The sequence below is a fragment of the Sebastes umbrosus genome, chromosome 6 (genome assembly GCF_015220745.1).
Source record: "Sebastes umbrosus isolate fSebUmb1 chromosome 6, fSebUmb1.pri, whole genome shotgun sequence".
Taxonomy (NCBI): Eukaryota; Metazoa; Chordata; class Actinopteri; order Perciformes; family Sebastidae; genus Sebastes; species Sebastes umbrosus.
Genome location: NC_051274.1, coordinates 29,549,870 through 29,577,048, shown reverse-complemented (window position 1 = coordinate 29,577,048; position 27,179 = coordinate 29,549,870). Strand labels below are relative to the sequence as shown.

General features: G+C 40.3%; 2 protein-coding genes across 5 annotated transcripts in view; both read right to left on the bottom strand.

Annotated features, from left to right (window-relative positions):
• Nucleotides 1–1,697: 1,697 nt before the first annotated feature.
• Nucleotides 1,698–9,926, bottom strand: LOC119489829 (ADP-ribosylation factor-like protein 8A). Its single transcript, XM_037772744.1, has 7 exons — nucleotides 9,515–9,926; nucleotides 5,442–5,522; nucleotides 4,586–4,659; nucleotides 3,361–3,454; nucleotides 3,085–3,152; nucleotides 2,709–2,779; nucleotides 1,698–1,973 (listed from the first exon to the last, which is right to left on the bottom strand). Exons 1-7 carry the CDS (start codon nucleotides 9,635–9,637, stop codon nucleotides 1,921–1,923), a joined length of 564 nt encoding a protein of 187 aa, XP_037628672.1. The 5' UTR covers nucleotides 9,638–9,926; the 3' UTR covers nucleotides 1,698–1,920.
• Nucleotides 9,927–13,692: 3,766 nt separating this feature from the next.
• The window catches only part of LOC119489815 (tyrosine-protein phosphatase non-receptor type 7-like), a 15,039-nt gene continuing 1,552 nt past the window's right edge, over nucleotides 13,693–27,179 (bottom strand). Inside the window, exons 2-13 of one of the 4 annotated variants that reach the window (XM_037772709.1) lie at nucleotides 25,696–25,765; nucleotides 21,882–22,118; nucleotides 20,791–20,947; nucleotides 19,686–19,866; nucleotides 19,484–19,568; nucleotides 19,327–19,406; nucleotides 16,578–16,715; nucleotides 16,278–16,490; nucleotides 15,955–16,151; nucleotides 15,697–15,810; nucleotides 15,500–15,584; nucleotides 13,693–14,170 (exon numbers count right to left, since the gene is read on the bottom strand). In XM_037772709.1, coding sequence (XP_037628637.1) covers nucleotides 14,087–14,170; nucleotides 15,500–15,584; nucleotides 15,697–15,810; nucleotides 15,955–16,151; nucleotides 16,278–16,490; nucleotides 16,578–16,715; nucleotides 19,327–19,406; nucleotides 19,484–19,568; nucleotides 19,686–19,866; nucleotides 20,791–20,897 — 1,284 coding nt within the window. In that variant the 5' untranslated portion in view covers nucleotides 20,898–20,947; nucleotides 21,882–22,118; nucleotides 25,696–25,765 and the 3' untranslated portion in view covers nucleotides 13,693–14,086. Of the gene's footprint in view, nucleotides 14,171–15,499; nucleotides 15,585–15,696; nucleotides 15,811–15,954; nucleotides 16,152–16,277; nucleotides 16,491–16,577; nucleotides 16,716–19,326; nucleotides 19,407–19,483; nucleotides 19,569–19,685; nucleotides 19,867–20,790; nucleotides 20,948–21,881; nucleotides 22,119–25,695; nucleotides 26,379–27,179 lie in introns of those variants that run through there. The other 3 variants (XM_037772707.1, XM_037772708.1, XM_037772710.1) reach the window with 3 other exon arrangements.

The window sequence follows — 27,179 nt, the reverse complement described above, 5'->3', positions numbered from 1 at the left end:
TAAGAAGATTATTAACATTATTCTCATTATTAATATCTTACAAAACCAAAATCAACAGTGCAATAAAAAGGTTTTTTATCCCTCGCTCGGCAGGAGAGCGAGAGAGACGGCGAAGGGCGGGGCTTGGCGACAAGGAAAGAGAAAGAAGGTCACATCCAAAAATAAGAAAGGAAGGAGGGATAGAGAGGGAATACAGAGGACAAGCAGTTTACAACAGACGAGGGAGGAAGAGGGGCTTCTCAGGATTATATAAATGTGAAATAATGGGAGGTGTGGATGGATGGATGAACGATGCGGAGGTAGAGAGGGAAGAATGGAAGGAGAAAGGGAGGAAAATCAACAGAGGAGGAAAGACGAAATGATGAAGGCAGATTTGTGGTTACTGGCTAAGAGGTGATGAAGGTGGGGGTCGGGGAGGGGAGAGGAGGATCATGGGAAAACTTGAGGAAGATCCACAAAACAGGCTCCAGCCAAATGTGTGCCTATATCTCCCCATTTTGATAGGTTGTGTTGATGATTAAAAGTCAAAATGACTGCAAAGATGTCGAGTATAGGATCCCAACCATTTTATAAATGCAGATTGTAATGGAGGCTGTTGTGTGGATCTGTAATGATGCACTTAAACCACTTTTCTGTTGCCAGTATCAAACACTAAATGTCAGTTCACCCAAATCACAAAAAAAACACATTTCCTCTCTTCTATCCACGCAGATGTTTTTTTTTTTTTTTTTTTGATAATCCACGGACTGGTGACTGGTTTTCAGGGAGTATCTTTTAGCGGGGAAATATTCCCGATAACTAATGTTCCTGTTCTGTAATTTGGGTGAAATGACCCGTTAACTATTGTTAAAATAAAGCCGTAAACTTCTGTAGTGTAACCTGTGAAACACCCTGCAGAGAAGCACGTCAGCCATCAGTGAAATGAACTAACTAGAGTTGAATGTCAGGAATTGAGATCCCAGTATTTCCTGGGAATTCTCGCCAAAATCTGCTCCTGTTTCCGGAGAAAAATACCTGCTAGCATGTCAACTGTATGTGCTGAAAACAAAGACGCCTTCTCCAAATCAAGTAGTAGCTTCTAATCAATTAGTATTTTTAATGATGTATTATAAGCTGCTTAGAGCTAGTGTTAGGAAGTCAAACAGGTCATAATTCCCTCTCTAGTATCTGTTTTATATATTGCTGTGAAAACATCTCCTTCAAACATCTGGATTCATTCAAGTTTCTCACCAAAAACTACATTTTACAAGATTACATTTGAACACATCATGGTAACATTAGAATTAACCTTCACCCAATACTCATTTGTACTGAATAGAGCCTGAACGCACCATAATGTGGTGCGCATTTTTTTCTCTCTCCGCCATTGCTCCGGTCCCAAACAAACTGAAACATGATAAAGTGTGCGTATGCGTCATTGTGCATGCGTTGCTGTCGGAAAGTATCAATAGAGGAATCGATAGTCACGGAAGCATGACGCAAAGACGCCTTGCCTTCTTCAAATCTCATTAATGCTTCTAAGCAACTGTTAAACCACGGGAGCAACACGCCGACAAGACAACGTTTAATTTATGGCAAGAAATCCCAGAAAATGTGTGATATATTCCAGGTAAGTCATAATTTTATAACCCTGACAAGAGCTGATGGGAGGTTGTTTTTCTACAGGAGCAAACAGGAAGTTGATCCGGAGGCTTTGGTTTGGTGTTTGACATGATCTTCCTGCTTTGATACTTTATTCAATAAATAACAAAAACGAAGTATCAGTGCATCCCGAGGTGAAGGGGTCAGGAGGTATTAATATGAGGATGGGGTAGATGGAGGAGGGATAGTTGGGAGGTTATGGGTGGGGGGTTGATCAAAGAGCAAGTGTGTGTTAGGACAGGTGGGCGTGGCCTGTTCTGTTGGGGGACGTGTCTGTTCTCAGGAACTCCTCTTAGTCCGGGAGTGTTGGATCAACCACTGAAGAGTGATGTCTGCAGAGAGAGACAGATGTGTGGACAGAAACAGAGACAAACAGAAGAAAGACACAGAGAGAGTGAAAGAAAAGAAAAAGGTGAACTAATAGTAAAGTGTAACTGTGTGTGTTTTCATTTTGAAAATAGTCTTCATCAGACTACTAGCTGTCATTCCACTGGGTCAGGACCCTCAGGTATATGGAGGAGGGAACCTCACGAAATCCAAACTAAATCAATCAATAAATAAATGTATTCACTCTTTTGTTTAATTTTCCCTTTTATTTACTTATGTATTTATTTTTAAATGTATTAATATATTCTTGCATTAATTTTTTATTTATTTTTGCATTTATATGTTTTAATTTATTTCATATTTATTTTTGAATGTATGTATTCATTTATGTATTTATGCATTTAATTATTTATTTATGCACGATTTTCCTTTCCTTTGCATTTCACCCCTTATTTATTTCTGTATTCAAAGACGCAGTGCTTTGCTGGGTGACGTTGCATTACTCTGCAGTTGATCCTGGTTCAGGGTTCAGACCTGTACGCTGGCCGCCCAGTTATACCCATGCAGTGGTCTCATTGAAATGAATGAGGAGGATGTTTTTTTCACACAGTGGCGATATCGGTCTGAACACAACCTTGGGTTGGGAATTTATATTTATTATGTCAACCAGGGACCCAGTATAACAGTATTAATGTATGTGTGTGTGTGTGTGTGTGTGTGTGTGTGAGTTTGTGTCGTACCGATGTTGTCTTTCTCCTTGCAGGAGATGGAGTAACAGCAGATCTCTCTGTCCTGGATGGCCGACAGGTTCCTGATTAAAAACACACAAGCAATCAATCAATTAATTAAAATGAAAACTCAACATATGAATATGTTCATCATGCAGCAACAATAATCTATAGAAAGTATGTTGGTTGGCTGTTTATCTACAGTCAGCAGTAAAGTCCAAACAAAGTCTTTTTCTGGGAATAACTGAAACGTCTTTTTTTATGGTGTTTACCGTGTTTGCAATATAGGGGCATTTGATTTGATTCGCGACCTTAAGGGCCGGTAAGTGGGGGGCCCCCCTACTTCCGGCGCCCATGGCATCAGGTGTGAGCCAGCACTGACACTTACATCCTCTCTATGAGCTCCTTCTCATCCAGAGCTCCTGGTAGGTCCCTCTTATTGCCCAGAACCAGAACCTGCAGACACACAGGAGGAGTACACATCAGAGAATATAACAGCTGTCAGTCAAATCAGAGGGTTTTGGTCAGGTTCAGTTGGGTCTCGTTCGTTTCCGTCAGTTTCATCTGGTCCAGTCCAGTGTATTAGTTAACTTAGTTTCTGGTCAGGCTAAGTGGGAGTGCTCGGTTCTGCTCAGGATCAGGATCTGGTTTGTTGTGTTCTTACAGGAATTCCCTGCAGCTGCGGTTTGTCCAGCAGGTTGTGGAGTTCGTTCTTGGAGGCTTCGATCTTCTCTGGATCTGCTGCGTCCACCATGTAGCTACAACAGGGAAAAAAAACTATGAAAACATCTGTACGTTCATTCAAAAAAGTGATAGAAAAAGGTTAATTTAAATAACAGTTTCTGTAATTTTAGCACCGAATCAGAAAATACTATTGGTTCAGTTTCTGTGGCCCTCCAATCATATCATGCTCTGTCCTGCTGAACTGGACTAAAAACCAAACCGAAGTTGTAGAAAAACTCACAGCCCATCAGGATCACTTTTACTATCATCTCAGCGAGACATGCAAACCAACTTTGTTACATAAATGTGACCCGTTTACCCTGCAGCTTTCCCGTCCCATCTCACCAAGACAACTGGAGTAATACGACACAACAAGACTGCAGGACGGTATTCTGCTTCTTTCTCATGATCAAATTCTAGGATTCTATGATGGTATTCAGCCCGATTTGACCAGTAAAAACCTTCAAATGTTATATTAAATGCTGAGCATCTCTCTCTGTTTGTTGGACATAAGGATGAGTTGTATGGAGGACGGAACCTGACAAAATTAAAACAACAAATAAATGAAAAACTCGATAAATAAATATGTCATTAAATGTATCAAAAATATTACATATAGTTTATATTATATAGGGAAAATTGTGCAGAAATAAATAAATAAATGCAGAAATACATGAAATAAGTACATACATTTAAAAAATATAAAATAAATAAAAAATCAATGCAAAAATCAATAATAAAACCTACATGTAAAATCTTTTTAAATTAATAAAAATAAATACATAAATAAATAAAATTAAACAGAAGAGTAAATATATAAGGGAATTAATACAAAGATAAATAAATAAATAAATAAAAACAGAAATATAAATTTATGTCACATTTTAATTAAATTCTAATTTTAATCAATGGCTACATTTATTATTAATGTTATTTTTGCTTCATTTAAAGACGTATTTATTTATTTGTTGAGTCATTTATTTATTTATTGATTGATTTTTTATTGTGTCCAAGTTCTGTCCTCCAGTTCTTGAACAAACTAGCATGACTATCCTCTCCTGTCTCATTAATGTCTCCGGAGCTCCTGCCATGTTTGGACCCAGCTGAGACGTCCCAGCGACCCGTTTAAGGGGAGAGTAGCCACCGTTTAGGAAACCAGGACTTACACGATAGCGCTGACTCCTCGACAGTAACGCTCCCACATGCTCCTGAACCGAGGCTGACCGCCGATATCCCACAACTACAGACACAGAGAGAGAGGACACAGTTAGAGAATGCAATGAGTAAAAGGTCATCGTTAAAACATAATTAACTGAAAAATGATTAAATAAAAGAGACCAAACTGATACTAAGAAAATCTGTTTGGTCTTTTCTAAAATAAAAATGATACATTTGTTAATTTTCTTTTTGCTTGTGGTCTTTATTTATGTGCAGTAAAAAAGTATGGAGGACCGAACCTGCCAAAATCAAAAATAAATGAATAAATAAATAAATGACTCAATAAATAAATATATCCTTAACTGTAAAAAAAATAAATATATTTAAAAATATATAAAATAATATTCAAAATAAATATATACATTAATTAATTAATAAAATGTGACATATATTTATATTTTTGTTTTAATTTGCTTCTTTATTTATGTATCTTTGTATTAATTCCCTTATTTATTTACTATTTTTATTTATTTGTTTTTATTTTTATACATTTTTAAATATATAAATTTTTTCATATTTAAGGATATATTTATTTATTGAGTCATTTATTTATTTTTTATTTTGGCAGGGTCCATTCTCCATAAAAAAGGGCTCCTTATACTACTACCTAATTTCTAGGTTTTCGTTATAGAACTTTATCTACACAGCAATGTTCATACAAGAGAAGTAGCTCAAAGTGCTTCACAAAAGAAAGAAAAATGAAACACATTAAATACGCAGTTCTGGGAGATTTGTATAGTATATGTATTATATTATTATATAAGAGTGTGTATAGACAGGCAGCAGAGGAATGGAACTACCAACCTTGATGGTGACGTTGCCCTTGGTGATCTTCCTCATGTTGAATCCAACTGTAGGAATCATGTCTTCGCTGAACTGGCCAGACTGTAACACACACACACACACACACACACACACACACACACACAAAGACACTCTTATTGGCAGATTTTAGCTGATCACATATATACTGTATTGATTTGGATGTCGTAAGGTAGCATTCAATGTCAGTACAGAAATGCCAACGGTAGGGCTGTCCGGGTGAGTTAGGGGTCAAGACGGCAGCCACAGCGTCCCGAGTTCCAGTCCAGACCATGGAGGTATAATAAGACCAAAGAACGTCTATTGATAAGAAGTGAAAGTCAATACTTTGTTCCATTGCAACGTCAGCGCCCAGCAGCAGAGTTACACTTCCGCCATTTTGGACTGAAAGCGACTACCGGACACCAGTAAAACGTCCGCCTACAAAGTGCCGTACAAAAGTAAAACTAAATTATTTCTATTCTATTGTCATATTTAATGTCTCTACTGAAATGTTCTGTGTTGAACAATAAAAATATTATAAATATGCATACTATTATAACTATTTAATTACTTACTTATTTATTAACCTTTTTTGCCCAGCTGCTTCCCAAAGTAGCTTAAAGTGAGCGATGGACACAAATGGAAAGTTAGAAAAATCCAGCACACAGATTTTGAGCGCAATCTCAAATTTTTCATTTCAAGGATCCAAAATGGATGAACAATAGACCACAGACCATGGATGTATAAGAGGTTGTGTCCTATGATTTTGCCCTGCGTGTTATTAAATAGCCTACAACCACATTCAATTCTGTAGATGTCATGCTACTAGCACTACTAGCTACTGGCCGATAGCCGGTTGTTTGGGAACAGAGACGTTAATACATCCACCACGGTACAGGCTTACAGCATACAGCCCATGGGTGTATTTGTAAAACTTTCCTCAAGCTGAGAAAAGCGATTTAACCATCTGTGACATCATCACAATACAAAGTGCGTAGGCCAGTGGGAGAAACAGTACTGAGCATATTCAGTGGGCCGCATACCCCGGAAGAAAACCAGGAAGATTGGTATATGTGCCAGACGAGCGATCCTCTTGGGCTGAATAGGTGCCATCTTGAGGCCCGGTATCCAGTTCTAATTATACATTCATGGTCCAGCCAGGCACGCCATTATCCATCTCTCCCTCCCCTCGTTTCCTGTCATCTCTCTGCTGTCAATGTTCTAATAAAAAGGCATAAAGTGACCAATAAAACAACTCTCTATAGCTACAAGTTTATTTTTTCCAAAGTGAAAAACATCCTCCTCTGTGTCTTGGTCATAAATCTTAAAAGCCAGATTCAAGAGATCCCAAAATGTCATATCTAGGGCTGACTCGAATGGTCAAAAAAAAAAGGAAAGGTCAATAAAGTTAACATTTATTATATCAATCAAATATTTTGACTTTAAAATTTTCAATAATTGCCGTCGAAATCATGTTGTGCGCTCTGCAGGGAAAACACCGTTAAGCTTAATGATCTTCTGTCCACAGGTGGAGGCGTTACTTTTCCCACACTTTTCTCAAAAACTATTGGACCGAAAAACATCAATCAAAGTCTAGAATCTCTAATGAATAATCCCCTGGAGAATGAGCATACAAACATGCTTGTCTGGCTCTTAACAACAGAGGAGTGCTGCCTGGTGTGGCGCTGAAGGGCGAATAATGTACGAAACACCGTTAGTCTACATTAGTGGCTGAATGTTATCAAAAGCACCTTTGAAAGGTCCCATATTGTAAAATGTAAGATTTACATGTATTTTATATTATAAAGCAGGTTTAAGTGCTTTGTAAATACTGTGAAAGTATAGAAGCGCTCAATATACAGACAAATACACACAGCCCGTATTCAGAAATTGTGCGTTTGAAACAAGCCGTTAGGATTTCTGTCCATTTGTGATGTCATAAATACACAATATTTAGACCATTACACGGTTTTAAACGTAAACATTCTAAATGTGTCCCTGTTTATTTCCTGGTTGCAGTGTATTTGAATGACATCAGCTGACAGGAAGTAAACATGGACCCAAACTGTTGCCTAGCAACGCAATTCTGTTGCAATTCTGTTGCAATTCTGTTGAAATGCACTAAAACGGAGCGTTTCAGACGGAGGGTAAATACAGGTATATTCAAGCAGACGGTATGAGGAAAATAAAGTTTTTTTTTAACATTACAGTATGTAAACATGTTCTAGTAGGAACACAAAATACAAGTATGAACCTGAAAATTAGCATGATATGGAACCTTTAATGTTGGGCAATATATTATTATCCAAAATCCGAAATACTGATGTCCGCCTTCCAAAAAAGGAAGGAAATGCCCAAACTTGCAAAACAATATATTTTTGGAGGAAAAGGAAAATCTATGTTAGTGGATCACTCAAAAATGAACATGGGAGGAACAGGATGCTGAGTGTCAGCTGATGTTTGAGAGGCTGGTGCGACCGGAGAGGGAAGGTCACTCCGACAGGATCGATCCTCTCAAACCAGACCTACGAACCCTTCCTCCGGCCCTGCTAACAGCACCAGGGCTGAGGGGTTAACATCCCCCAAAAAATGGCCTTCCATTCTGGTAAAAACATTCATGGTGGAGATTCAGAACATCCACCGGTGCAGATGTGAAAGCAGCTGTGCTCATTTTTAAATGACACATCTACAGCCGGTGCTGATGTTTAACAGTAACATAATCTCAGGTCCTTCCTTCCACTGCTCCCAGTAGACCACTTACACACCAAATAAACTGACAATAACCTGATATTTTCAGGTGGAATTTCATTCATTCATTCAATATAGATAAATCATTTTAAAAAGCTATACAAAAAATACATTTTTGGGAGGTATATGGTTGAGGAAGAGTTGTGATAAGGGTTGCGTTAAGGGTTGGTTTACATCTACTTTTTAACTCCGGATGGATATGTGGGTTGTAAATAAACTTGGGATGCTGTTCATATATTTAATTTGGGATGTAAATAAATCTGGGATAGTTTATATATATTTTATTATATTATCATTCTATGATATATGAGTTATTAGAGGAGAAGTGAGAAAGGGGTAGGGAATATAAGTTTTACTTCTACCTACTCCTTTTCGTACAATATTACTCTTGTTTTGTTTGTTATTATTTTGTATCTGTTTTTATTTATTTTAATGTTCGAAATAAAGTCATTCATTCATTTCATTCTCACTGTGCAATATCATTTTCCACTTGTGCAATTTTGTTAATAGTCTGTTTATTGTCAATACTGTATAAACTGCCCCTATTTTTATACTTCCTTCTATTTAAATTGTTCACATTTTTTTACTGTGTTGTATCTTGCTTTTTGTTTTTACTGATGCATCTTGTTTTTTGCACTATATATCCCCTTTGCTGCTGTACACTATGGGACAAATAAAGGAATATCTGATCTTAATCTTATTTAAGGATGGTTTATTTTTTTGGTATTATTTGTTATTTATGCTGCTACACTGGTTCCTGCCTTTGTCTTTTTCTTTATTTTCTAAATAATGGTGTCTTGTAAGCCCGTTTGGGCTGGGCATATTATTTATGCATGACACAATCATGATAAAATCAATATATCTATATAACTGAGATGTGTTATCTGATAGTGGAATCACACATACCTGATATTTCAAGGTGGAATATCATTTCATTCTCACTGTGCAATATCATTTCCCACTTGTGCAATTTTGTTAATAGTCTGAATATTGTCAATACTGTATATACTACTCCTATTTTTATACTTCCTTCTATTTAAATGGTTCATATTTTGTTTAGCTCTTTTTTTTTACTGTGTTGGCTGATGGATCTTGTTTTTTTGCACCCTTTGCTGCTGAACACTGTGAGACTAATAAAGGAATATGTTATCTTAATCTCATCCTCAGTGACCAACACTAGCTATCTAACACTGTAATGTGATTTACACTCACATTGCCTCACAGCAGCTCGCTGAGCTGACCTCACCTCTGCAGGATAACAATGGATGCAGCCAGATGCTAACTGACAGCTGGCTCGTTAGCATCACGTTAGCTTCATCACTTACTGCTATCACATTGACGAAGGTCGTCTTCCCGGAGTACTGCAGCCCCACCAGGGTCAGCTCCATCTCCTCCTTCCAGAAGAGCGCCTTGAACCAGTCCAGCAGCTTGTTGATTAGCGCTATCATCTCTCTTTCTGTGTCGTCTGATGCTAATGCTAATGCTAATGTGGCTAGGTGGCTATGCTAGCTGGCTAACGCCCCGACAGACCCTTGACAACAGTTACCGTGACAACCACGGACGGTTACAGCAGCACCGGCGGGCTCTGTGTGAACCGGAGAGAGGAGGTGATACGTCGGTGTTTTCAGGTTTGTGATGTCCGCTGAGTGTTTTTGGCTTTCTTGTGATGTTTACTAGCGACGCCTTTTACCGACCAGCTCCGTCAATGTAGCACACAGAGAGACAGCACAACACATCCGGTACAGCCTTTCAAAATAAAACACCTGCAGGTTAGTCCAGGGGTCAGCAACCTGCAGCTCTTTAGCCCCTCTCCAGTGGCTCCCTGTGGCTTTGACAAAACAATTATATAGAAATGAATAATGGTTATTTTCTTAAACATTTTAACTTAAAGGGACTATTTGTAATTTCAGCAAGCATTCCAGAAATGCTTGTTAACAGCGACACCTGTGGCCGTTAAGTCAACGAAAGTCAGTGTCGGGCTCGCGCTTGTGCTCGCTCTACATAGACATGAACGAGCATCGCTCAAAACAGTGAGGCGACACACGTCAGCTAAAACCACGATATCACTCTATATTTCACCTGCTTGGCAGTAATGTTAGCTGACCAGACGAAGGTCTCTCCATGAATCACCGCTGACCCTAGTGTTGGCTTTTCCTGCTTCAGCCCCGCTGCTTCAGCCTCCGGAAAGCCTCAGGAAAAGAAACGTTATTGTCTCCCGACCGCAGCCGGAGTGAACAGGGAGACACCGGCACCCGGTCGAGTTCTGGTTGGAGACGATAACGTTTCTCGCTGCGGAGCCCCGTCACTTCACAAGACACGGGAAACCTCTGTTGGTCTGGAGGAGCTGCAGCATTTATTCCTGCACAAACATCCACTGTTCATTCACTAGATATTCTCAGAGCTACAAAGTCTTCTGCAGTGTGTAGTGAGCGCGCATGAATGCGAGGTGGAGCGAGAACGCACGCGTTGTGTGAGTGAAGGCAGGCAGGCAGCAGAGCAGTCTGAACAGCGTAGCCACACGCGAGCGCGCATATGCGAGCGCGCATGGTAGATTTATACCTGTAAAAAGTTACTAACAGTCCATTTAAAGGGACTGTTAGTAACTGTTAGTCGATGTCCCATGCGCGCTCGCTTGTGGCTACGCTGTTCAGACTCAATCTCCAACACAAACTACACGGAAGCACCAAAACCGCAAAGTTCTATCTAGTGAAGCCTGTCTGTTAAACAGTGTCGGCCGCGGTCAGAGGACGCGGGGGAGACCGTAGCTTTGGTCTCCAGGGCCGGAGTCTCTGCTGTACTCTGCTCCTCTGCCTGCTTCCACTGCGCTCGTTCTCACTTGCTTCAGCTCACTCCACTCTCACGTGCATGAACGCACACTACACACTGTAGAAGAGTTAGTTTAGCTCTGAGAATATCTAGTGAATGTACAGTGGACGTTTGTGCAGAAATAACTGCTGCAGCTCCTCCAGACCAACAGAGGTTTTCCGTGTCTTGTGAAGTGACGGGGCTCCGCAGCGAGAAACGTTATCGTCTCCGACCGGGTGCCGGTGTCTCCCCTGTTCCCTCCAGCCGCAGAGGCTGAAGCAGGAAAAGCCAACACTAGGCTCAGCATTGATTCATGGAGAGACCTTCGTCTGGTCAGCTAACATTACTGCCAAGCAGGTGAAATATAGAGTGATATTTTAAAGTTTATTGAATATTTCATGACATCCAAATATTCATTCTTAAAATTTGTAAAGAAAGATTTAGAACCACTGAATTTGTATTTGTGGAGGTGGTATTTTGCAAGTAAAACTAAAAGATTAATTATAAAATATTTTCCATCTTGAAATCAAACACACAAAAGAAAACATTCTTAAAACAAAAGAAAAATCTGCAATGAAATATGTTTAAATATCTGACCAAATTTCTCTGCATGAGATCAGTTCATTGAATGAGTCTGTCCTTGTTTATTGTCCTCTCGCTTTGCCATTTTGACCAGGCAAGTCATTATGAACACAATCTTGAACTTGCCTGCACCCCTAAACCTTATGTTGTAGAAGTTGTATTTTGTGTGTCTTTGTGTGTCCTATATGTATTGTATATATTGTCTTTATTAAAGTGTAAAAAAATGGACATGAATATTATCTTTAAGAAGGAATCTGCTGTAAATTAAACACACACACAATTGTAAATGTTTCTATGTTTCTTGACTTTTCCAGTAATTGCTTTTATTTTTCTCAATGTTTAAGGTAACTTCCTTGTATGTGAAAACCTATTCAGCAATAAACCAGATTGTGATAGTGATTTAATCTGTGAGCAGGTCGTCGGCTCTTCTTCCTGTTTGGGTGGGGTTGATGGTTGATGGAGGAAGTGGAGGAGAGCAGAGGAAGGAAAGAGGAGACAGACAGAGGCCGGTGCTGTGTGTGACTGAAACTCTGCCCTCTGTCGGATACACAATGTACTTTCAATTAAGACCTTATTCTGTACAAGTAGCTGATCACCTCACCCACACACACACACACACACACACACACACAGAGACACAAACACACATACACACTGCTGCAGATGAGATGTGAGCGATACAAGAAGTGCAACTATCCGTTAACTCTTTATGGTGACACAGTCAGAAGTTAACCCTACTTTTAAAGCAAAACTCAAACAGCCAACATCATATCTCTTGACTATCAAACAGCCTGCAGACTTTAAAGGGTCATTACAGCTAAAACATTTAGTCAATTAATCAATTAGTCGACTGACAGAAATTAATCGGCAGCTATTCTGATAATATAGTTTTTTTTTTCTTGTGACCAAAAACGGAATATTTTAGTATTTGAATGTGTCACTTTTAGCTCTGGAGAAATGTGATTTTAAAGCATTTTTTCACTATTTTCAGACAATTTCCAAACAAATTGATTAATCGAAAAATAAGATTAATCAATCATGAAAACAGTCATTAGTTGCAGCACTAAAAATATTTGTGCACTTACCTCTAGTGCATGTTTTCCTCATGCAGTGTTTGTCTTACTGAGGCTCAGGAGCTGCTTCAGATGATTAAATCTCGGTCCCCAGACCCTCAGGGGCCCCGAAGGCCCACATGGTCTGAATGGCAATTTGAGATAATTTGATCACTTTTAAATTTGTTTATAAATATGCTAAAACACAAAACAACCTGACATTATAAAGGTGGCCCTGTCTGTTCAGGAGCCTTGTGTCAAAATCCATTTTTTTTAAAAAATGTCTTTATTTAATAGCACAACTGTGGAGAGATAGGAAAGAGGGAGAGAGAGGGGACGACATGCAGCAAAGGGCAGTGGGTCAGATTCTCTGGGAGGCGCTATAGGTCTATCAAGACCTGCACCTCCAGACTCCTGAACAGTTTTTATCCATGCCCCATAAGAGAACTGAACTCTCACTAGTAATTATGCACTATCATGGCTAAGTGCAATAAAAATATCCGGCTGGAATTGTGCAATACACTGACTGTACAATATTGTTTATGTATGCTGCTACCAGTTTATTTATTTATTATATATGTGAGTTGTTGGGTCTATCTATTTTATCTTTTTATCTTGCTTTTATAATTTTTTTGTACCACTGAGAGGAGTTGCTCTAGAGTTTTGTGGTAGAGCTGTGCAATGACAATAAAGGCATTCATTCATTCATTCATTCAGATCCGAGTCCAGGCCGCTGCGGTATGCCTTGGTACATGGGGCCCCTGCTCTACCAGGTGAGCTACCGGGGCCCCGGGGTTAGGGTTTACAGGTGAGGTTATGGTTAAACATCTCAGGTTGGGTTTGGGTCACCTTGGGTTCAGGTTAAGGGAAGCAGAAGCACAAATTTGACCTAATTTACAGTACATTTGTATGTACCTTGAGTTTACACTGAATACTAATTCGTACCCTAAACTCCATTGTTCCGTTATGGTGGGTCAGAGTTTGGCCTCTGTGACCCACTTTATTAAAATCATCGTTAAAGTAATTAATTTCATTAAATATTGTCAATATCTGTCAAAGAATACTCCATTTTTATTTTATTTTATTTCATCAGATGTTTTTAATATTGGAAAGGACATTTTGTGTTTTTTCTACTTGGTTCTGTTCAGAGACTTCCAGTCCAGTGTGAACATGGTGTTCTGCTGTGCTGGTTCATCAGGGTCACATGCACTGAGCTGGACCAACATATCCAGTTCTTTGGGGGTTCCTGTGTGATCCTGACACTTCAGATACTGCTGGTTCCCCAAATTCTCCATCTGTAAGCGCATCAGGTCTTTGGGTTCGTCTGCTGGTGTCTTCTAACTTCTTGTTTCCATCTTTCTGGTTCTCTTAAGAACACTTGTTGTGCTTTCTGTTGATTCTGCTGGAGTTCTTTAGGTGTGTACCTGGTCTTGTTGGTTCTCCAGGTTCTGTATGGAATCAGTTCTGTGTGTTGTCCAGCTGGAGGTTCTGTAGCTGTATGCTGGCTTGCTCCTCTGGGTTCTGCTGGTTCTGGTTCTGCTCCTGGTTTAAGAGGAAACACTTTTTAACTATAGCATAGCTGTTACTGAAAACAAAGTCCTCACATCTAAACCACGAGACCTCCTGATCTAAAGGTTGGGTTGAGTTTAGGTGAATAAAACGACGAGGTTACGGTCGGGGAAAGGGGTCGTGGTCATGATACGTAATAAACAAGTCGTGACTTTTGGTATGAGACAGGAAGCTAACGGCGGTCTGTGGTGTTGAAGGTTCATGCTTTCTTCACCTAACCATCTGTAGAAACCTCATCAAAAGTTTTTATTTTAGTCATATTTTTTGCCTTTAGTAGAGAGCGGGGTGGAAATGAGGGAAGAGAGAAGGTGAAGATGAATATCTAACAGTCTTCCCAGCCCCGTTTATTCCTATGAAAGTTGCTCATTGTCACATGAAGCCAAAATGGCTTGACTTCCGTCTGGAAAAGTACCCAGATCTTCCGGCGATCTTCCGCAGATCTTCCGCATCCATTGGGTCCATGGAACATGCGCAGTAGCGTTCGCTCGGTCACATGGCTTGGTCACGGGGGGTCCCAACATCATGCCGTCGTCACAGCTTGCGCTGTCGTCACGGTCTGGGTTTCATTCACATGAACGGAGGATGGGAAATAACTCTGGATTCGGCTGTTAGTGCGTTTTACAACTTTTAAGACCTAATGATTTAAATAAGGGCTATTAGAGCGTTCATACTGGGGAGTTGATTCACCTAAAAAATATGTATCCGCTGAGTTACAGACGTCTCGTTCCCAATGTAAGTCTATGGGAAAAAGTCTGTTTGGGCCCAATGGCATAACATGACGGACACAGAAGTTGTAGTACCGCCGTTTGGCCACTATACAAAAATTAGGCGAAAATCGGCACTCTTTCTGGAGGCTTGGTGTGAACCGGGGACCCTTTGCCACCTTGAGTCAGGTGACAAATGCTGCGTTCTATTTGAAACTGGGAAGTCAGAAATCCGAGTTCCCAAAATACCCCAAATTTCAACTGGAACTCCCCCTGAAAAGTCAGATTTCTGACTCGGAAAGTCGGACTAACCTCACCAACCCTGAGCTCAAAATCCAAGATGGCTGTATAGCTGTATTAATATACTGTTTATAAGCACTTCTGTTTGGTTAGTGTCTGATTAAATCGGTCGTACACACAGTACTTTCAGACTTGGACGTGTTGCTACGATGTTTGAATTTGCAAAATACTGCGTAATGCGTTGTTATCAACTGGTGTTGCTAACAATGGCTAGCATGACTGGAGCTAACCCCATTACATTTTTTCCGACATGTGGTACTGGAATGCGTTCAACTCCGTTGTGACGTCAGTTCAGTACCTGGTTGTGTTGTAGCTGGGAGCTGTACTGTGCCAGTGTGGAATACAGGAACTGGTACTGCTCTGTGGTCTGGATCATACCACCCCTACACAGGACAGGGGGGGTTAAACAGGTTAAACAGGTTAAACAGGCTACATTAAGGGAATAAACTGAACACCACAGACAGACTGATAAAAGAGGTGAGATGTTTCACCCACCTGTCGAGTCGAAGCTGACAGACCGTCTCCAGGATGTCAACCTGGCCGGTTTCTCTGAGCTGCTGACAGCCGATACTGCTGACGATACAACAACCTGTCCTCCCGATACCTGCACTGAGACGAGAAGACGGGAGACACAGATTCACCAAACCTTCTGTTGGCATGAATCGAATATCAACTTGATGAATTTTTGTGAATGAAAATGTTTCATTTACTCATCACTTCATCATCATTTACATTCCTTGATGAGGAACCAACCTGCAGTGGACGACGATTGGTCCAGGACCGAGGACGGGGGCTGTGATTGGCTGAGAGCCGGCGGGCGGTAGGAGGGACTTGCTGTACATCTCCACCTCCTCCACCAGTCTGAGCAGAGGAGCGGTGCATTGTGGGATGTGGTGGTCAGGCCAAGAGGTGAACCAGTAGTGTCTGACGGTACGACGCTCCGAGCACAGCTGCAATGTCAAATAAAAAAGTACAATATTTGAGATGTAGTGGAGTAGAAGTACAACGTAGCACACGTTACAAACACTCAAGTAAAGTACAAGTACCTCAAACTAAATGGACTTAGTTAACGGTACCTGGATCTCCATGTCAGTGACGGTGAACCCATCTTTCTCTCTGCTGTCTCTCACTCTGAGGAGGAATCTGCCGAATTGTCCCGTCTCTCCTTCCTCCTCCTTCTCCTCTTCCTCCCTCTCCTCCATCTCTTCCTCCTCCTCCTCTTTCTCCTCCTCCTTCTCCTTCCTCCTCCTCCTCCTCTCCCTCGGCTGTGGCCAGTACAGCTCACATTTCTGGAATGAAAACACCGCAGACACTTTCAGGACAAGACAAAAAGAGGACAACAGGAGGAGCAGGAGGAAGAGGAGGTCATGTCGCACCTCGTTGTTCTCCTTCAATCTTGTAACCATGACGATGATGCTGCTCCTCTCCTGCCACACCATGTCCCAGAAGTCCCCCACAGTGTGCAGCATCGGCCCCTGGGTGGCGATGTAGGCCCTGCGAGCTCCTTTATAACCCTGTAGAACAGAGAGGAGGTCATACAGGACAGCAATCAATCAGTCAATCAATCAATCAATCAATCAATCAATCAATCAATCAATCAAAATGTACGTACATAGCACCTTTCACACAGGTTACTGCCATTCAAAGTTCTTTACAGGCTGACAAGCTGATAATGAGCTAATAGGGCAGCATGAAATAACAAATATAGAGAGAAATATGGAAGCAAATGAACGCCATAATAATTCAAAATTTTACCATTTATTGACAAAGTAACTATTAATACTGAATGAGATCATTAAAATGAATTAGCCTCCTTCGCGACAAGCTAGTATGACATGGTTGGTACCAATGGGTTCCTTAGGTTTTTATAGTTTCATATGATACCAGTATCTTCACTCTAGCTTTAAAACTGAGCCCGCTACAACCTAAAAATCCCAAGTTGCGTTAACGTGTTATTATTGCGTTAACTTTGACAGCAACAATTTTGTAAAATTTCATATTTACGGATATTTGTTCTCATTGTTATTATACATACGATCATTTTCCTCAAAATACGATCATTTTAAAATTTCCCATCTGGCAATGCAGATTGCAACCAAGTGAAACTTCTCACGTGTGCCAAGCGTGTCGTCGGAGAACTACGGTGGCCGACGCAAAAACATAAAAACGTGAATGTCTCTCTCTAGAGGCAGTGTTTGGTTTGTCCGTTCTGGACTACTGTAGAAACATGGCGGACTCAGTGATATGTAGATATGAAGGGCTCGTTCTAAGCCAACGAAAACACAATGATTCTTATTATCAGCTGATTATACACTAATGAAAACATACTTATTAATATTATATTACATTTATGCAAATTTCTCCTAAATGCTACACACTGGTCCTTTAAGGAGTAAATTAACAGCAGCAGCATTTCTCTCCTGTGCGACACCCAGCAGTGATGTCTCCGTGTACTGGAGTACACCTGGAAGTTACTCTTTAAATTTGGATTTGAACTCAAACAGGTTGTTAATCAATAGTTGATTTTTGGTGATGAAGCTATCACCTTGCATTTATTTGGTTATATTTATTTTTTCTTGCGTGGATAAATATGTAAACACAGCCTTAATTCTGCAAATCAATAAACATGCATAAATGACAAACAACGTTCACATGATAACTAATCTCATCCTGAGACAGGAACTTCATCATGTCCCCTCTACTTTTGAAACCAGCCCGCTTCCTCGATAAGACAGACCTCATAAGACAGGAAGTGAATGATAAAGTCCGATCTGTTCATCAATAACAACCGCCAAGCGTCCAATCAGCAAGTCAATATATTTATCTGTACGTGTAAATAAATTAATTAGTGTTTGTAGCTTCTTATTGTATTAAATAAATTATAGATGTTGTCCCACATCAGGAGGAGCCGCAGGTGTCTGCTTTACACACACACACACACACACACACACACACACACACACGCACACACACACACACGCACACACACTGAGCTGAGGCTGCAGAGTGTGAGGGATGCGTGGGCGGCGGGGGGACGTGTCACTTCCTCCCTCACTTCCTGTGGTTTTCCTGGTTGTCAGACTCCCACGCTGACAAACCGACGGCTCATATCTGAGTTTCTGTTTGTTTAGCTGTCCGCCACACACACACACACACACACACACACACACACGCACACACGCACACACACACACACACACACACACACACACACACACACACACACACACACATGTAACCGAGAAGACGCCCACGCTAAGTGACAGCGCTGTCACACTCTATCAGCTTGTTTTCTTTTGGAAACATATTTTCTTCACTGTCACTAAACTAATTTAATTATGGATGAAATAATAAAATAATAAAGAGATGATGACACTTCAAACGGGTATTTACTGCAGTATTTTTTTGTGTATACTCAGTAATACTAAGTAGAGAGGAAACATTAAACAATAAAATCCTTTTTTAAATTTGATCATTTATTTATAAATTCATTAATGTATTTTTATATGATGTACTTATTGACTTTTTATGGTGTTTTTGTAAATCCCTTTTTGATTTGAACTATTTATTGATGAATTAATATTTAATTTGTAATTATTTTTATAATTCTTCTTTTTATTGCTCATTTAAATGTCCAATAAGGAATTACTTCCGACGGAGTGCCGCCTGTATGATAATGAGTTTAGGTTTCACAAATAACAAAATACTAATATAAACTAACTAAACTAATAATATCTTTTGGCACATCAGCACCACATTATCATCAGTATCAGGACCTTGAAAAAATTGTGCAAGAAACTGCGTTTATTCTGAAGAAAGAACCACACGGACCTGATGGGGAAACTGCCTCTTTTGTGGAGGAGGAAATTACTTTTATTCTCGTAATATTACGACTTTTTTTCGTGACTTTATTTCCATTAAATTATGACTTTTTCTCAAAATATTATGACTTTATTCTCGAAATCTCAGATTTTTTCCCCCTCAATGTGGCCCTCATACTCCGTTGTAGTAATTTAATCCATTTATTAATAGATTAATATTTCTATTGTACAATTAGTTACTAATCAATTAAATGCTTTATTACTATTTACCTCGACTTAATATAAAAAAAAGTTAGACTCTGACCTTGATGTAGTTGGCGTTGATGTAGCGGTCTGGCCCCGCCTCTTCCTCTGGGCTCTTCAGGACCACCCGGCTCTCAGGGTCTAAACAGGAAACCACAACGACAGAGTGAAAACAGCGTCTACTGTGTTTCTACTGGGAGGACAGCGGCGTTACTGACTGGGCAGGATGGTCTTGTATCGGTCTTTGATCATGTGTCCGGGAACATCGAGCTCTGCGGCGCTCACAAAGTTCGGAGGGATCTTCTGTGGAGGAGACAGGGACGGGCTGGACGTTAAAACAAACAAACCTCGTCTCGCACAGAGCTCAGACGTAGATGCGTGACCGCGAACGTGTGATGAATGCAGCAGACGCCACGTTACCTGATACTCTACATTCAGCGTGTGTGCGTCCACGGCGGCCTGCTGCAGCATCGTGTGCGTGAGAGGTCGAGATGAGGTGTGAAGCAGCTGGAGCCACACCTCCTTCGGGGTGGAGACAGAACACACAGGCTCCGCCCCCAGGCTGCTCACGTCCAATAGCAGCGAGAGGTTGGAGCCCCGCCTACAAAAAGAGCCAATCAAGACACAGTGTGATGATTGTTTGTGTGAGGGCAATCAAGAGAAGCTAGGACATTTCTAGAAAACAAGGACTTTTTTTGTAAACGAGCACATCTTTGGAAAGTGAGGACATTTTTGGTAAAGGAGGAATATCTTGAGAAAAAAAAGTACCATTTTCATAAAGAGAGGACATTTTTGAAATTTTGTGAGGGTCTGAGTGAGGGTATTTTTGGAAAGAGAGATTTCAAGAAATCGAGGACACTTTTTTAGAAAACTGTTTTTTCATAAACAAGCACATCTTAGCAATTGAGGACATTTTTGTAAAGAAAAGATAATTTTGGACATTGAGGACATTTGTAGAAAATGAGGCGATTTTAGAAAAGCAGGGCCATTTTTAGAAAGTGAGGACATTTCTGGAAAGTAAAGACGGTTTTGGAAAATGAAGACATTTTGTAAAGTTAGAATATTTTGTGTGAGTGGTTAATCCTTCTTTTGTGTCCTCTCTTTTTTTGGAAAGTGAGAAATGTTAAGATCGCAAAGACATTTTAAAAAAAATAAAGAAATCTTTTAAGAGTGGGGGACATTTTTGGAAAACTATTTTTTCATATACTAGCACATCTTAAGAAATTGAAGAGATTCTTAGAAAGTGACAACATTTTGGTAAAGAAAGAATATTTTTGGACATTTTAGAACAGCTGGGGATATTTTGGGAAATTAGGGGCCATTTTTGGTGAGGAGGAATATCCTAAGAAAGTGGGGACATTTTCAGAAAGCAAAGACATGTTTTGAGAAGAGACGACATTTTGGAAGGTGAAAATATTTGGAGGTTTTTGGAAAGCAAGTACATTTGTAGAAAATGAGGACATTTTGTAAAGTAATGATATATTTTGTGTGTGTGTGTGTGTGTGTGTGTGTGTTTACTACCCACCTCTCCTGCAGGCGGACTGAGGCTTTGCGAGGAGGTGTGGTCATGGGTGGGGGCGTGATCGGGTCTGCAGGCAGAGGGGAGGCTGAGCGCACCGCCGACATACTCATAGTGTGTTTGTGTGTTAGAGTCGTTCTTGGCTGTTCATCACAACACCACGCTGTAGGAGACAGAAGACACTTATTAATGTCAGTATATTGGATATTGATATTGTTGTTTCTCCTGAGAGTCAATAATACCAACACCGAAGCTGTTTGAGCTGCAGTTTCTCTAACGACCACTAGATGCTGACGTCCAGAAAACTCTGACTGTGTGGAAGTCAAAGTGAAACCCATTAAACCTCTTAAGCCCCTAGGGTGCTGGAAGGTGTGGTTAGACAGACATACCCAAAATTAATCAAGAATAGCTCCACAACTACCAGGTCTATATGCATGATGTTGGTATCTATGGATAGGTAAGACCTCAGAAAATTCATCCCCAGTATCAGTGACATTGTGACTGGTACTATGCCTGAGTAAATTGTGATGAACCAAAGGAAAAGTTTTCATTTTCATCCTTGCCTAAAATGTTTTATAGATTAGACAGTGGATAACACCATTATAGCAACAACGCCATGCACAGAGAGATGCAACACCGGTGCCCCTCGAGGGACCGTGCTTAAAAAAACAACTAAATTGTATAATTTTGACTCTAAATGGAGTAGTTTTATTATAATAATGAAATATGATCAAGTAAAACTGAGATAATAACAAATAAGTTCAATAACAAAGTAAATAAGATATCAAAAAAGAATCCAAAGTCAAGTATGTAATATAAAAACAGTCAAAAATATTATAAAGTAAAAATACAATTTCTCCTGTGTTGATTTTGTAACTAAAATATTGTAATCATTGCCAAACAAACATAGTTGTTTTAGTAGCGTTAAGGCCTCGTCTGTTAGAAACAATTCAGGAAAAAGACCACCACAGCATTTTATGAAGTTTTTAAAGGCAGTGTTTTAACACACGGCTCAGCCGAACCCGGTACTGGGTCCGTTGGGTAAAAGAGGTTTAGGTTGGGGGTTCACAAAAAAATCTAGAAGGAATGGTACTCACCATTCTGCTGTCACGTCTTGTTTTTCAGATCTATTTCAACTCAAACTGTCTGTTCTGCAATCACTCAATGGTTTAGTCATCAATGAGCTTCCTTATAAAATGAGAGGAGTTACTCCTGATGGCTGTTTGTTGTTGTCGCCTCATTTAAAGAAGTTTGACATGAGGAGGAAGGGATCTCTCTCTAGATCTATTTAGCTCTGTCATCAGTAACATCACAGGCGAACAGGGACGACCTGCCTGAACACACAGAAACACTGTGTTTGTGATTCAGTTTCCACATCAGGTCGGATCTGAAACGTTTCAGAGTGTCTCCATCGGAAGAGAGAGTTTCCTCACAGCAGGAAGTCAGCACACCCACGCTGACTCAACACTCATTCAGTCAGCACGCTGGAATATAAAGACAGTCGTCTGTCAGTCGTGTTTTGATTGTTATTTAATGATTTTAAAAGAAGTTGGTCATCAGTTTGTGAGCTGAGTCAGTTCTTGGTCTGACTTCTTGTCTGTTCTTGTTTCGTGTCATCAGTCACATCATGACTCCATGTTTAGACAACAACAGACCAAAACGTCTCCCGGTTCACCCAGAAAGCTCTGGGAGCTCAACTTGGGGCAGATACGTATCCCAGCATGCATTTCATTCCATGCAAAATAGTTTTAACATCACTATTTCTTTAAAGCATTAATGCAATTGATCCTTCGGAGGTCGTAGCGGACTCAGTTTTAAAGCTAGAAATCAAGCAAACTTGCGCCAAATTTTTGCGAGGAAAATCTGTCATTGTTATTTTCAAAGGGGTCCCTTGACCTCTGACCTCAAGATATGTGAATTAAAATGGGTTCTATGGGTACCCACGAGTCTCCCCTTTACAGACATGCCCACTTTATGATAATCACATGCAGTTTGGGGGCAAGTCATAGTCAAGTCAGCACACTGACACACTGACAGCTGTTGTTGCCTGTTGGGCTGCAGTTTGCCATGTTATGATTTGAGCATATTGTTTTATGCTAAATGCAGTACCTGTGAGGGTTTCTGGACAATACTTGTCATTGTTTTGTGTTGTTAATTGATTTCCAATAATAAATATATATATATATGTATATATATATACAGACGTAGGCAAAATCGTTGGTAACCTTCCGTTAAAGAAAGAAAAACCAACAATGGTCACTGAAATAACTTGAAACTGACAAAAGTAATAATAAATAAAAATTCACTGAAAATTAACTAATGAAAATCAGATATTGTTTTTGAATTATGGTTCAGCAGAATCATTTAAAAAAACAAACTAATGAAACTGGCCTAGACAAAAATGATGGTACTCTTAACTTAATATTTAGTTGCACAACCTTTTGAGGCAATCACTGCAAACAAGTGATTTCTGTAACTCTCAATGAGACTTCTGCACCTGTCGACAGGTATTTTGGCCCACTCCTCGTGAGCAAACTGCTCCAGCTGTCTCAGGTTTGAAGGGTGCCTTCTCCAGACTGCATGTTTCAGCTCCTTCCACAGATGTTCAATAGGATTTAGATCAGGGCTCATAGAAGGCCACTTCATAACAGTCCAATGTTTAGTTCTTAGCCATTCTTGGGTGTTTTTAGCTGTGTTTTGGGTCATTATCCTGTTTGAGGACCCATGACCTGCAACTGAGACCAAGCTTTCTGACACTGGGCAGCACATTTCGCTCCAGAATGCCTTGATAGTCTTGAGATTTCATTGCACCCTGCACAGATTCAAGACACCCTGTGCCAGATGCAGCAAAGCAGCCCCATAACATAACCGAGCCTCCTCCATGTTTCACATTAGGTACAGTGTTCTTTTCTTTGGATGCTTCATCTCTTCGTCTGTGAACATAGAGCTGATGTGACTTGCCAAAAAGCTCCAGTTTTGTCTCATCTGTCCAAAGGACATTCTCCCAGAAGCTTTGTGGCTTGTCAATATGCATTTTGGCAAATTCCAGTCTCGCTTTTTTATGATTTGGTGTCCTCCTGGGTCGTCTTCCATTAAGTCCACTTTGGCTCAAACAGTGACGGATGGTGCGATCGGACACTGATGTACCTTGACCTTGGAGTTCACCTCTAATCTCTTTGGAAGTTGTTCTGGGCTCTTGGGTTACCATTCGTATTATCCGTCTCTTCAATTTGTCATCAATTTTCCTCTTGCGGCCACGTCCAGGGAGGTTGGCTACAGTCCCATGGACATTAAACTTCTGAATAATATGTGCAGCTGTAGTCACAGGAACATCAAGCTGCTTGGAGATGGTCTTATAGCCTTTACCTTTAACATGAAGGTCTATAATGTTCTTTCTAATCTCCTGAGACAACTCTCTCCTTAGCTTTCTGTGGTCCATGTTCAGTGTGGTACACACCATGACACCAAACAGCACAGTGACTACTTTTCACCCTTTAAATAGGCAGACTGACTGATTACAAGTTTGAAGACACCTGTGATGCTAATTACAGGACACACCTTAGTTTAACATGTCCCTATGGTCAAATTATTTTCAATCTTTTCTAGGGCTACCATCATTTTTGTCTAGGCCAGTTTCATCAGTTTGTTTTTTAAAATGATTCTGTTGAACCACAATTCAAAAGCAACAGCTGATTTTCATTAGTTAATTTTCAGTAAATTTTTATTTATTATTACTTTTGTCAGTTTCAAGTTATTTCAGTGACCATTGTGGGTTTTTCTCTCTTTAACGGAATGGTACCAACAACTTTGCCTACGTCTGTGTATATATATATATATATATATATATATATATACATTTGCATAAAGCAGCATATTTATCCACTCCTATGTTGATAAGAGTATTAAATACTTGACAAATCTCCCTTAAAGGTACATTTTGAACAGATACAAAAATGTGTGATTAATTTGCGATTAATCGTGATTAACTATGGACAATCATGTGATTAAGCCCTAATATATAAATAGACCGGTAATCGATTAAAATAGTTAATTGTGATTAATCCCAAATTAAACGCACAATTTTATCTGTTCAAAATGTACCTTAAAGCTGAAGTAGGCAAGATTGGAGCAAATATGATTAAAAAAAAGTTATTTTTATAAAACGGTCACTATATCCTAACATTAGTACATGAAACAGGTAATCTGAAAAAAAATCATGTGCCTCTGTGTCCTCCGGTGCTCCTAACGGAATCTACAAGATTTCATAGACCGGAAGAAAACAAGCAGTCAGAGCTGATCTGAGGTCTGCTGTCCAGCTCCCGTCTATGAGAGCTGGCTGTCAATCACTCGCAAACTCCGGCCAAACGGTCAAACTAGGCAGCGCTGATCAAATATGAATCAATATTATGTTACGTTAATGCCTATTTCTCTCCTCAAATGTTTTCAGAATCATCTTGTAGTGCACGGTTTAGCTGTAAAATGAGAAAGTTTGTGACGTCGCCGCCATTGTGAAATCTGTTGAAGGAACGCCAAGTTTCGGTCACATGACCGCAGCACAGCCAATAGGAACGCTCTTTCAATGTAATGACCTGTGATTGGTCAAAGTCTCCCACCACAGGCTAGATTTTCTAAAGCCTGAAAACAGAGCCATGAGGAGGTGCAGAAGTCTAGTTAACTCTCAGAACACTTGAATTACAATATGCTGAAAGGTTATTATGGAAGTTTTGCTCAATGATGTCAAAAATATGCTGCCTACTGCGGCTTTAAAGGGAGATTTGTAAGTATTTATACTTATACACATTCATCTTTCAAACACAACGTCTTCAGATCCCATGAGACAAAACAAAGCACTAACAGGTTGTCAACACATTAAAAGAATAAAATGATAGTAAACGTATTGATCAGGCTTACCAGTTATTGACAACCATGATGTTTAGGCCAGTAAGGTGTGAATCCTCCTCTGATATGGAGCTCCTTTAACCTACAACAACAACAACAACATAACTAACTAACTGAACAACTAACTGGCTAAATAAGCCGTGAGAGAGAGAGAGAGAGAGAGAGGGCTGATCTGTCTTCTCAGTCTCCTCAAATCGATAATTTACTGACAAACCAGCAGCAAGAAGACACAAGTGAACAGAAATGGAGTGAGAGAGAAAGTGATAGTGAAGGAGAGAAAGTCTAAATCTGAGAGAAGAAGAAGAAGAGGCAGCAGGAATAGACATGTCCTGTGTTTCTGGCCGTTACGACTCTGACTCAAGGTGTTCAGGTAGAGAGAGAGAGAGAGAGACACCTGAGGGGAGAAGAGAGAGAGAAATGAGTCAGAGAGCGAATGAACGGATAGATAGATAGCTAATGAAAGAGAGGAAGAGAGATGCTCCAGGCGTTGATTATTAACACACCAACAGCAGTTGCTCATGAATCATTCATGTCAAATCATACAACAAACCGGTAACAGCAGCAACACCAAAACACACATTCATACAGCTTAATAAACGTACATGAATGTGACGCTGTCGTTTACCAACCATGACTCGACTTCATTGGTCCACAAAACGGGAAATTCACCCCAAACTTAGGACTTTGTTTAAGGAGATGAGCAGCCTGAAGTCGTGGTGACGCCCCCTACAGGTGGAGGCTGATAAACTCCTCCCCCAAATCAGCAATTGTCCTATCACAGCGTAGCAACTAGCGACAGCAGGTGTGTCAGTGCTTGTATGATGGAGCTCTCTCGCTACCTACTGCCACTCCGTTTACGCGTTCACGTGGAGGGTCCGCCATATTTAGTGACATCCCAAACCAATCAGTGGGGAGTGGATTGTAAAACCCTCTGACAGCGAGTCTGCATCAATGCCGACTTAACCAGCTGAACTTACTGACGACGTGCAACGCCGTTTAGCGTTCGTCATGGAACACGATCACATGTCAGTTCCGTGCGACTACCAGTACAAACATATACTGTTAACTGCTCAAACTGAGACAGTTTAATTTATTCTACTTTATAGTCATACAGACGTTATCAACTTAAAGGGACTGTTTGTAACTTCTTACACGTATAAATCACCCTGGTCGGTGTCCCATGCGCGCTCGTGTGTGGCTACGCTGTTCAGACTCAGACTCCAACACAAACTACTCAGAAGCACCAAAACCGCAAAGTTCTATCTAGTGAAGCCCGTCTTGCAAAACATTGTTGGCCGCGATCGGAGGACGCGGTTGAGACCGTAGCTTTGGTCTCCAGGGCCGGAGTCTCTGCTGTACTCTGCTCCTCTGCTTGCCTGCCTGCCTTCACTCACACATCGCGTTCGCTCTCGCTATTTCGCTCCACTCTTACATGCATGCACACACACTACACACTGCAGAAGATTTGTAGCTCTGAGAATATCTAGTAAATGTAC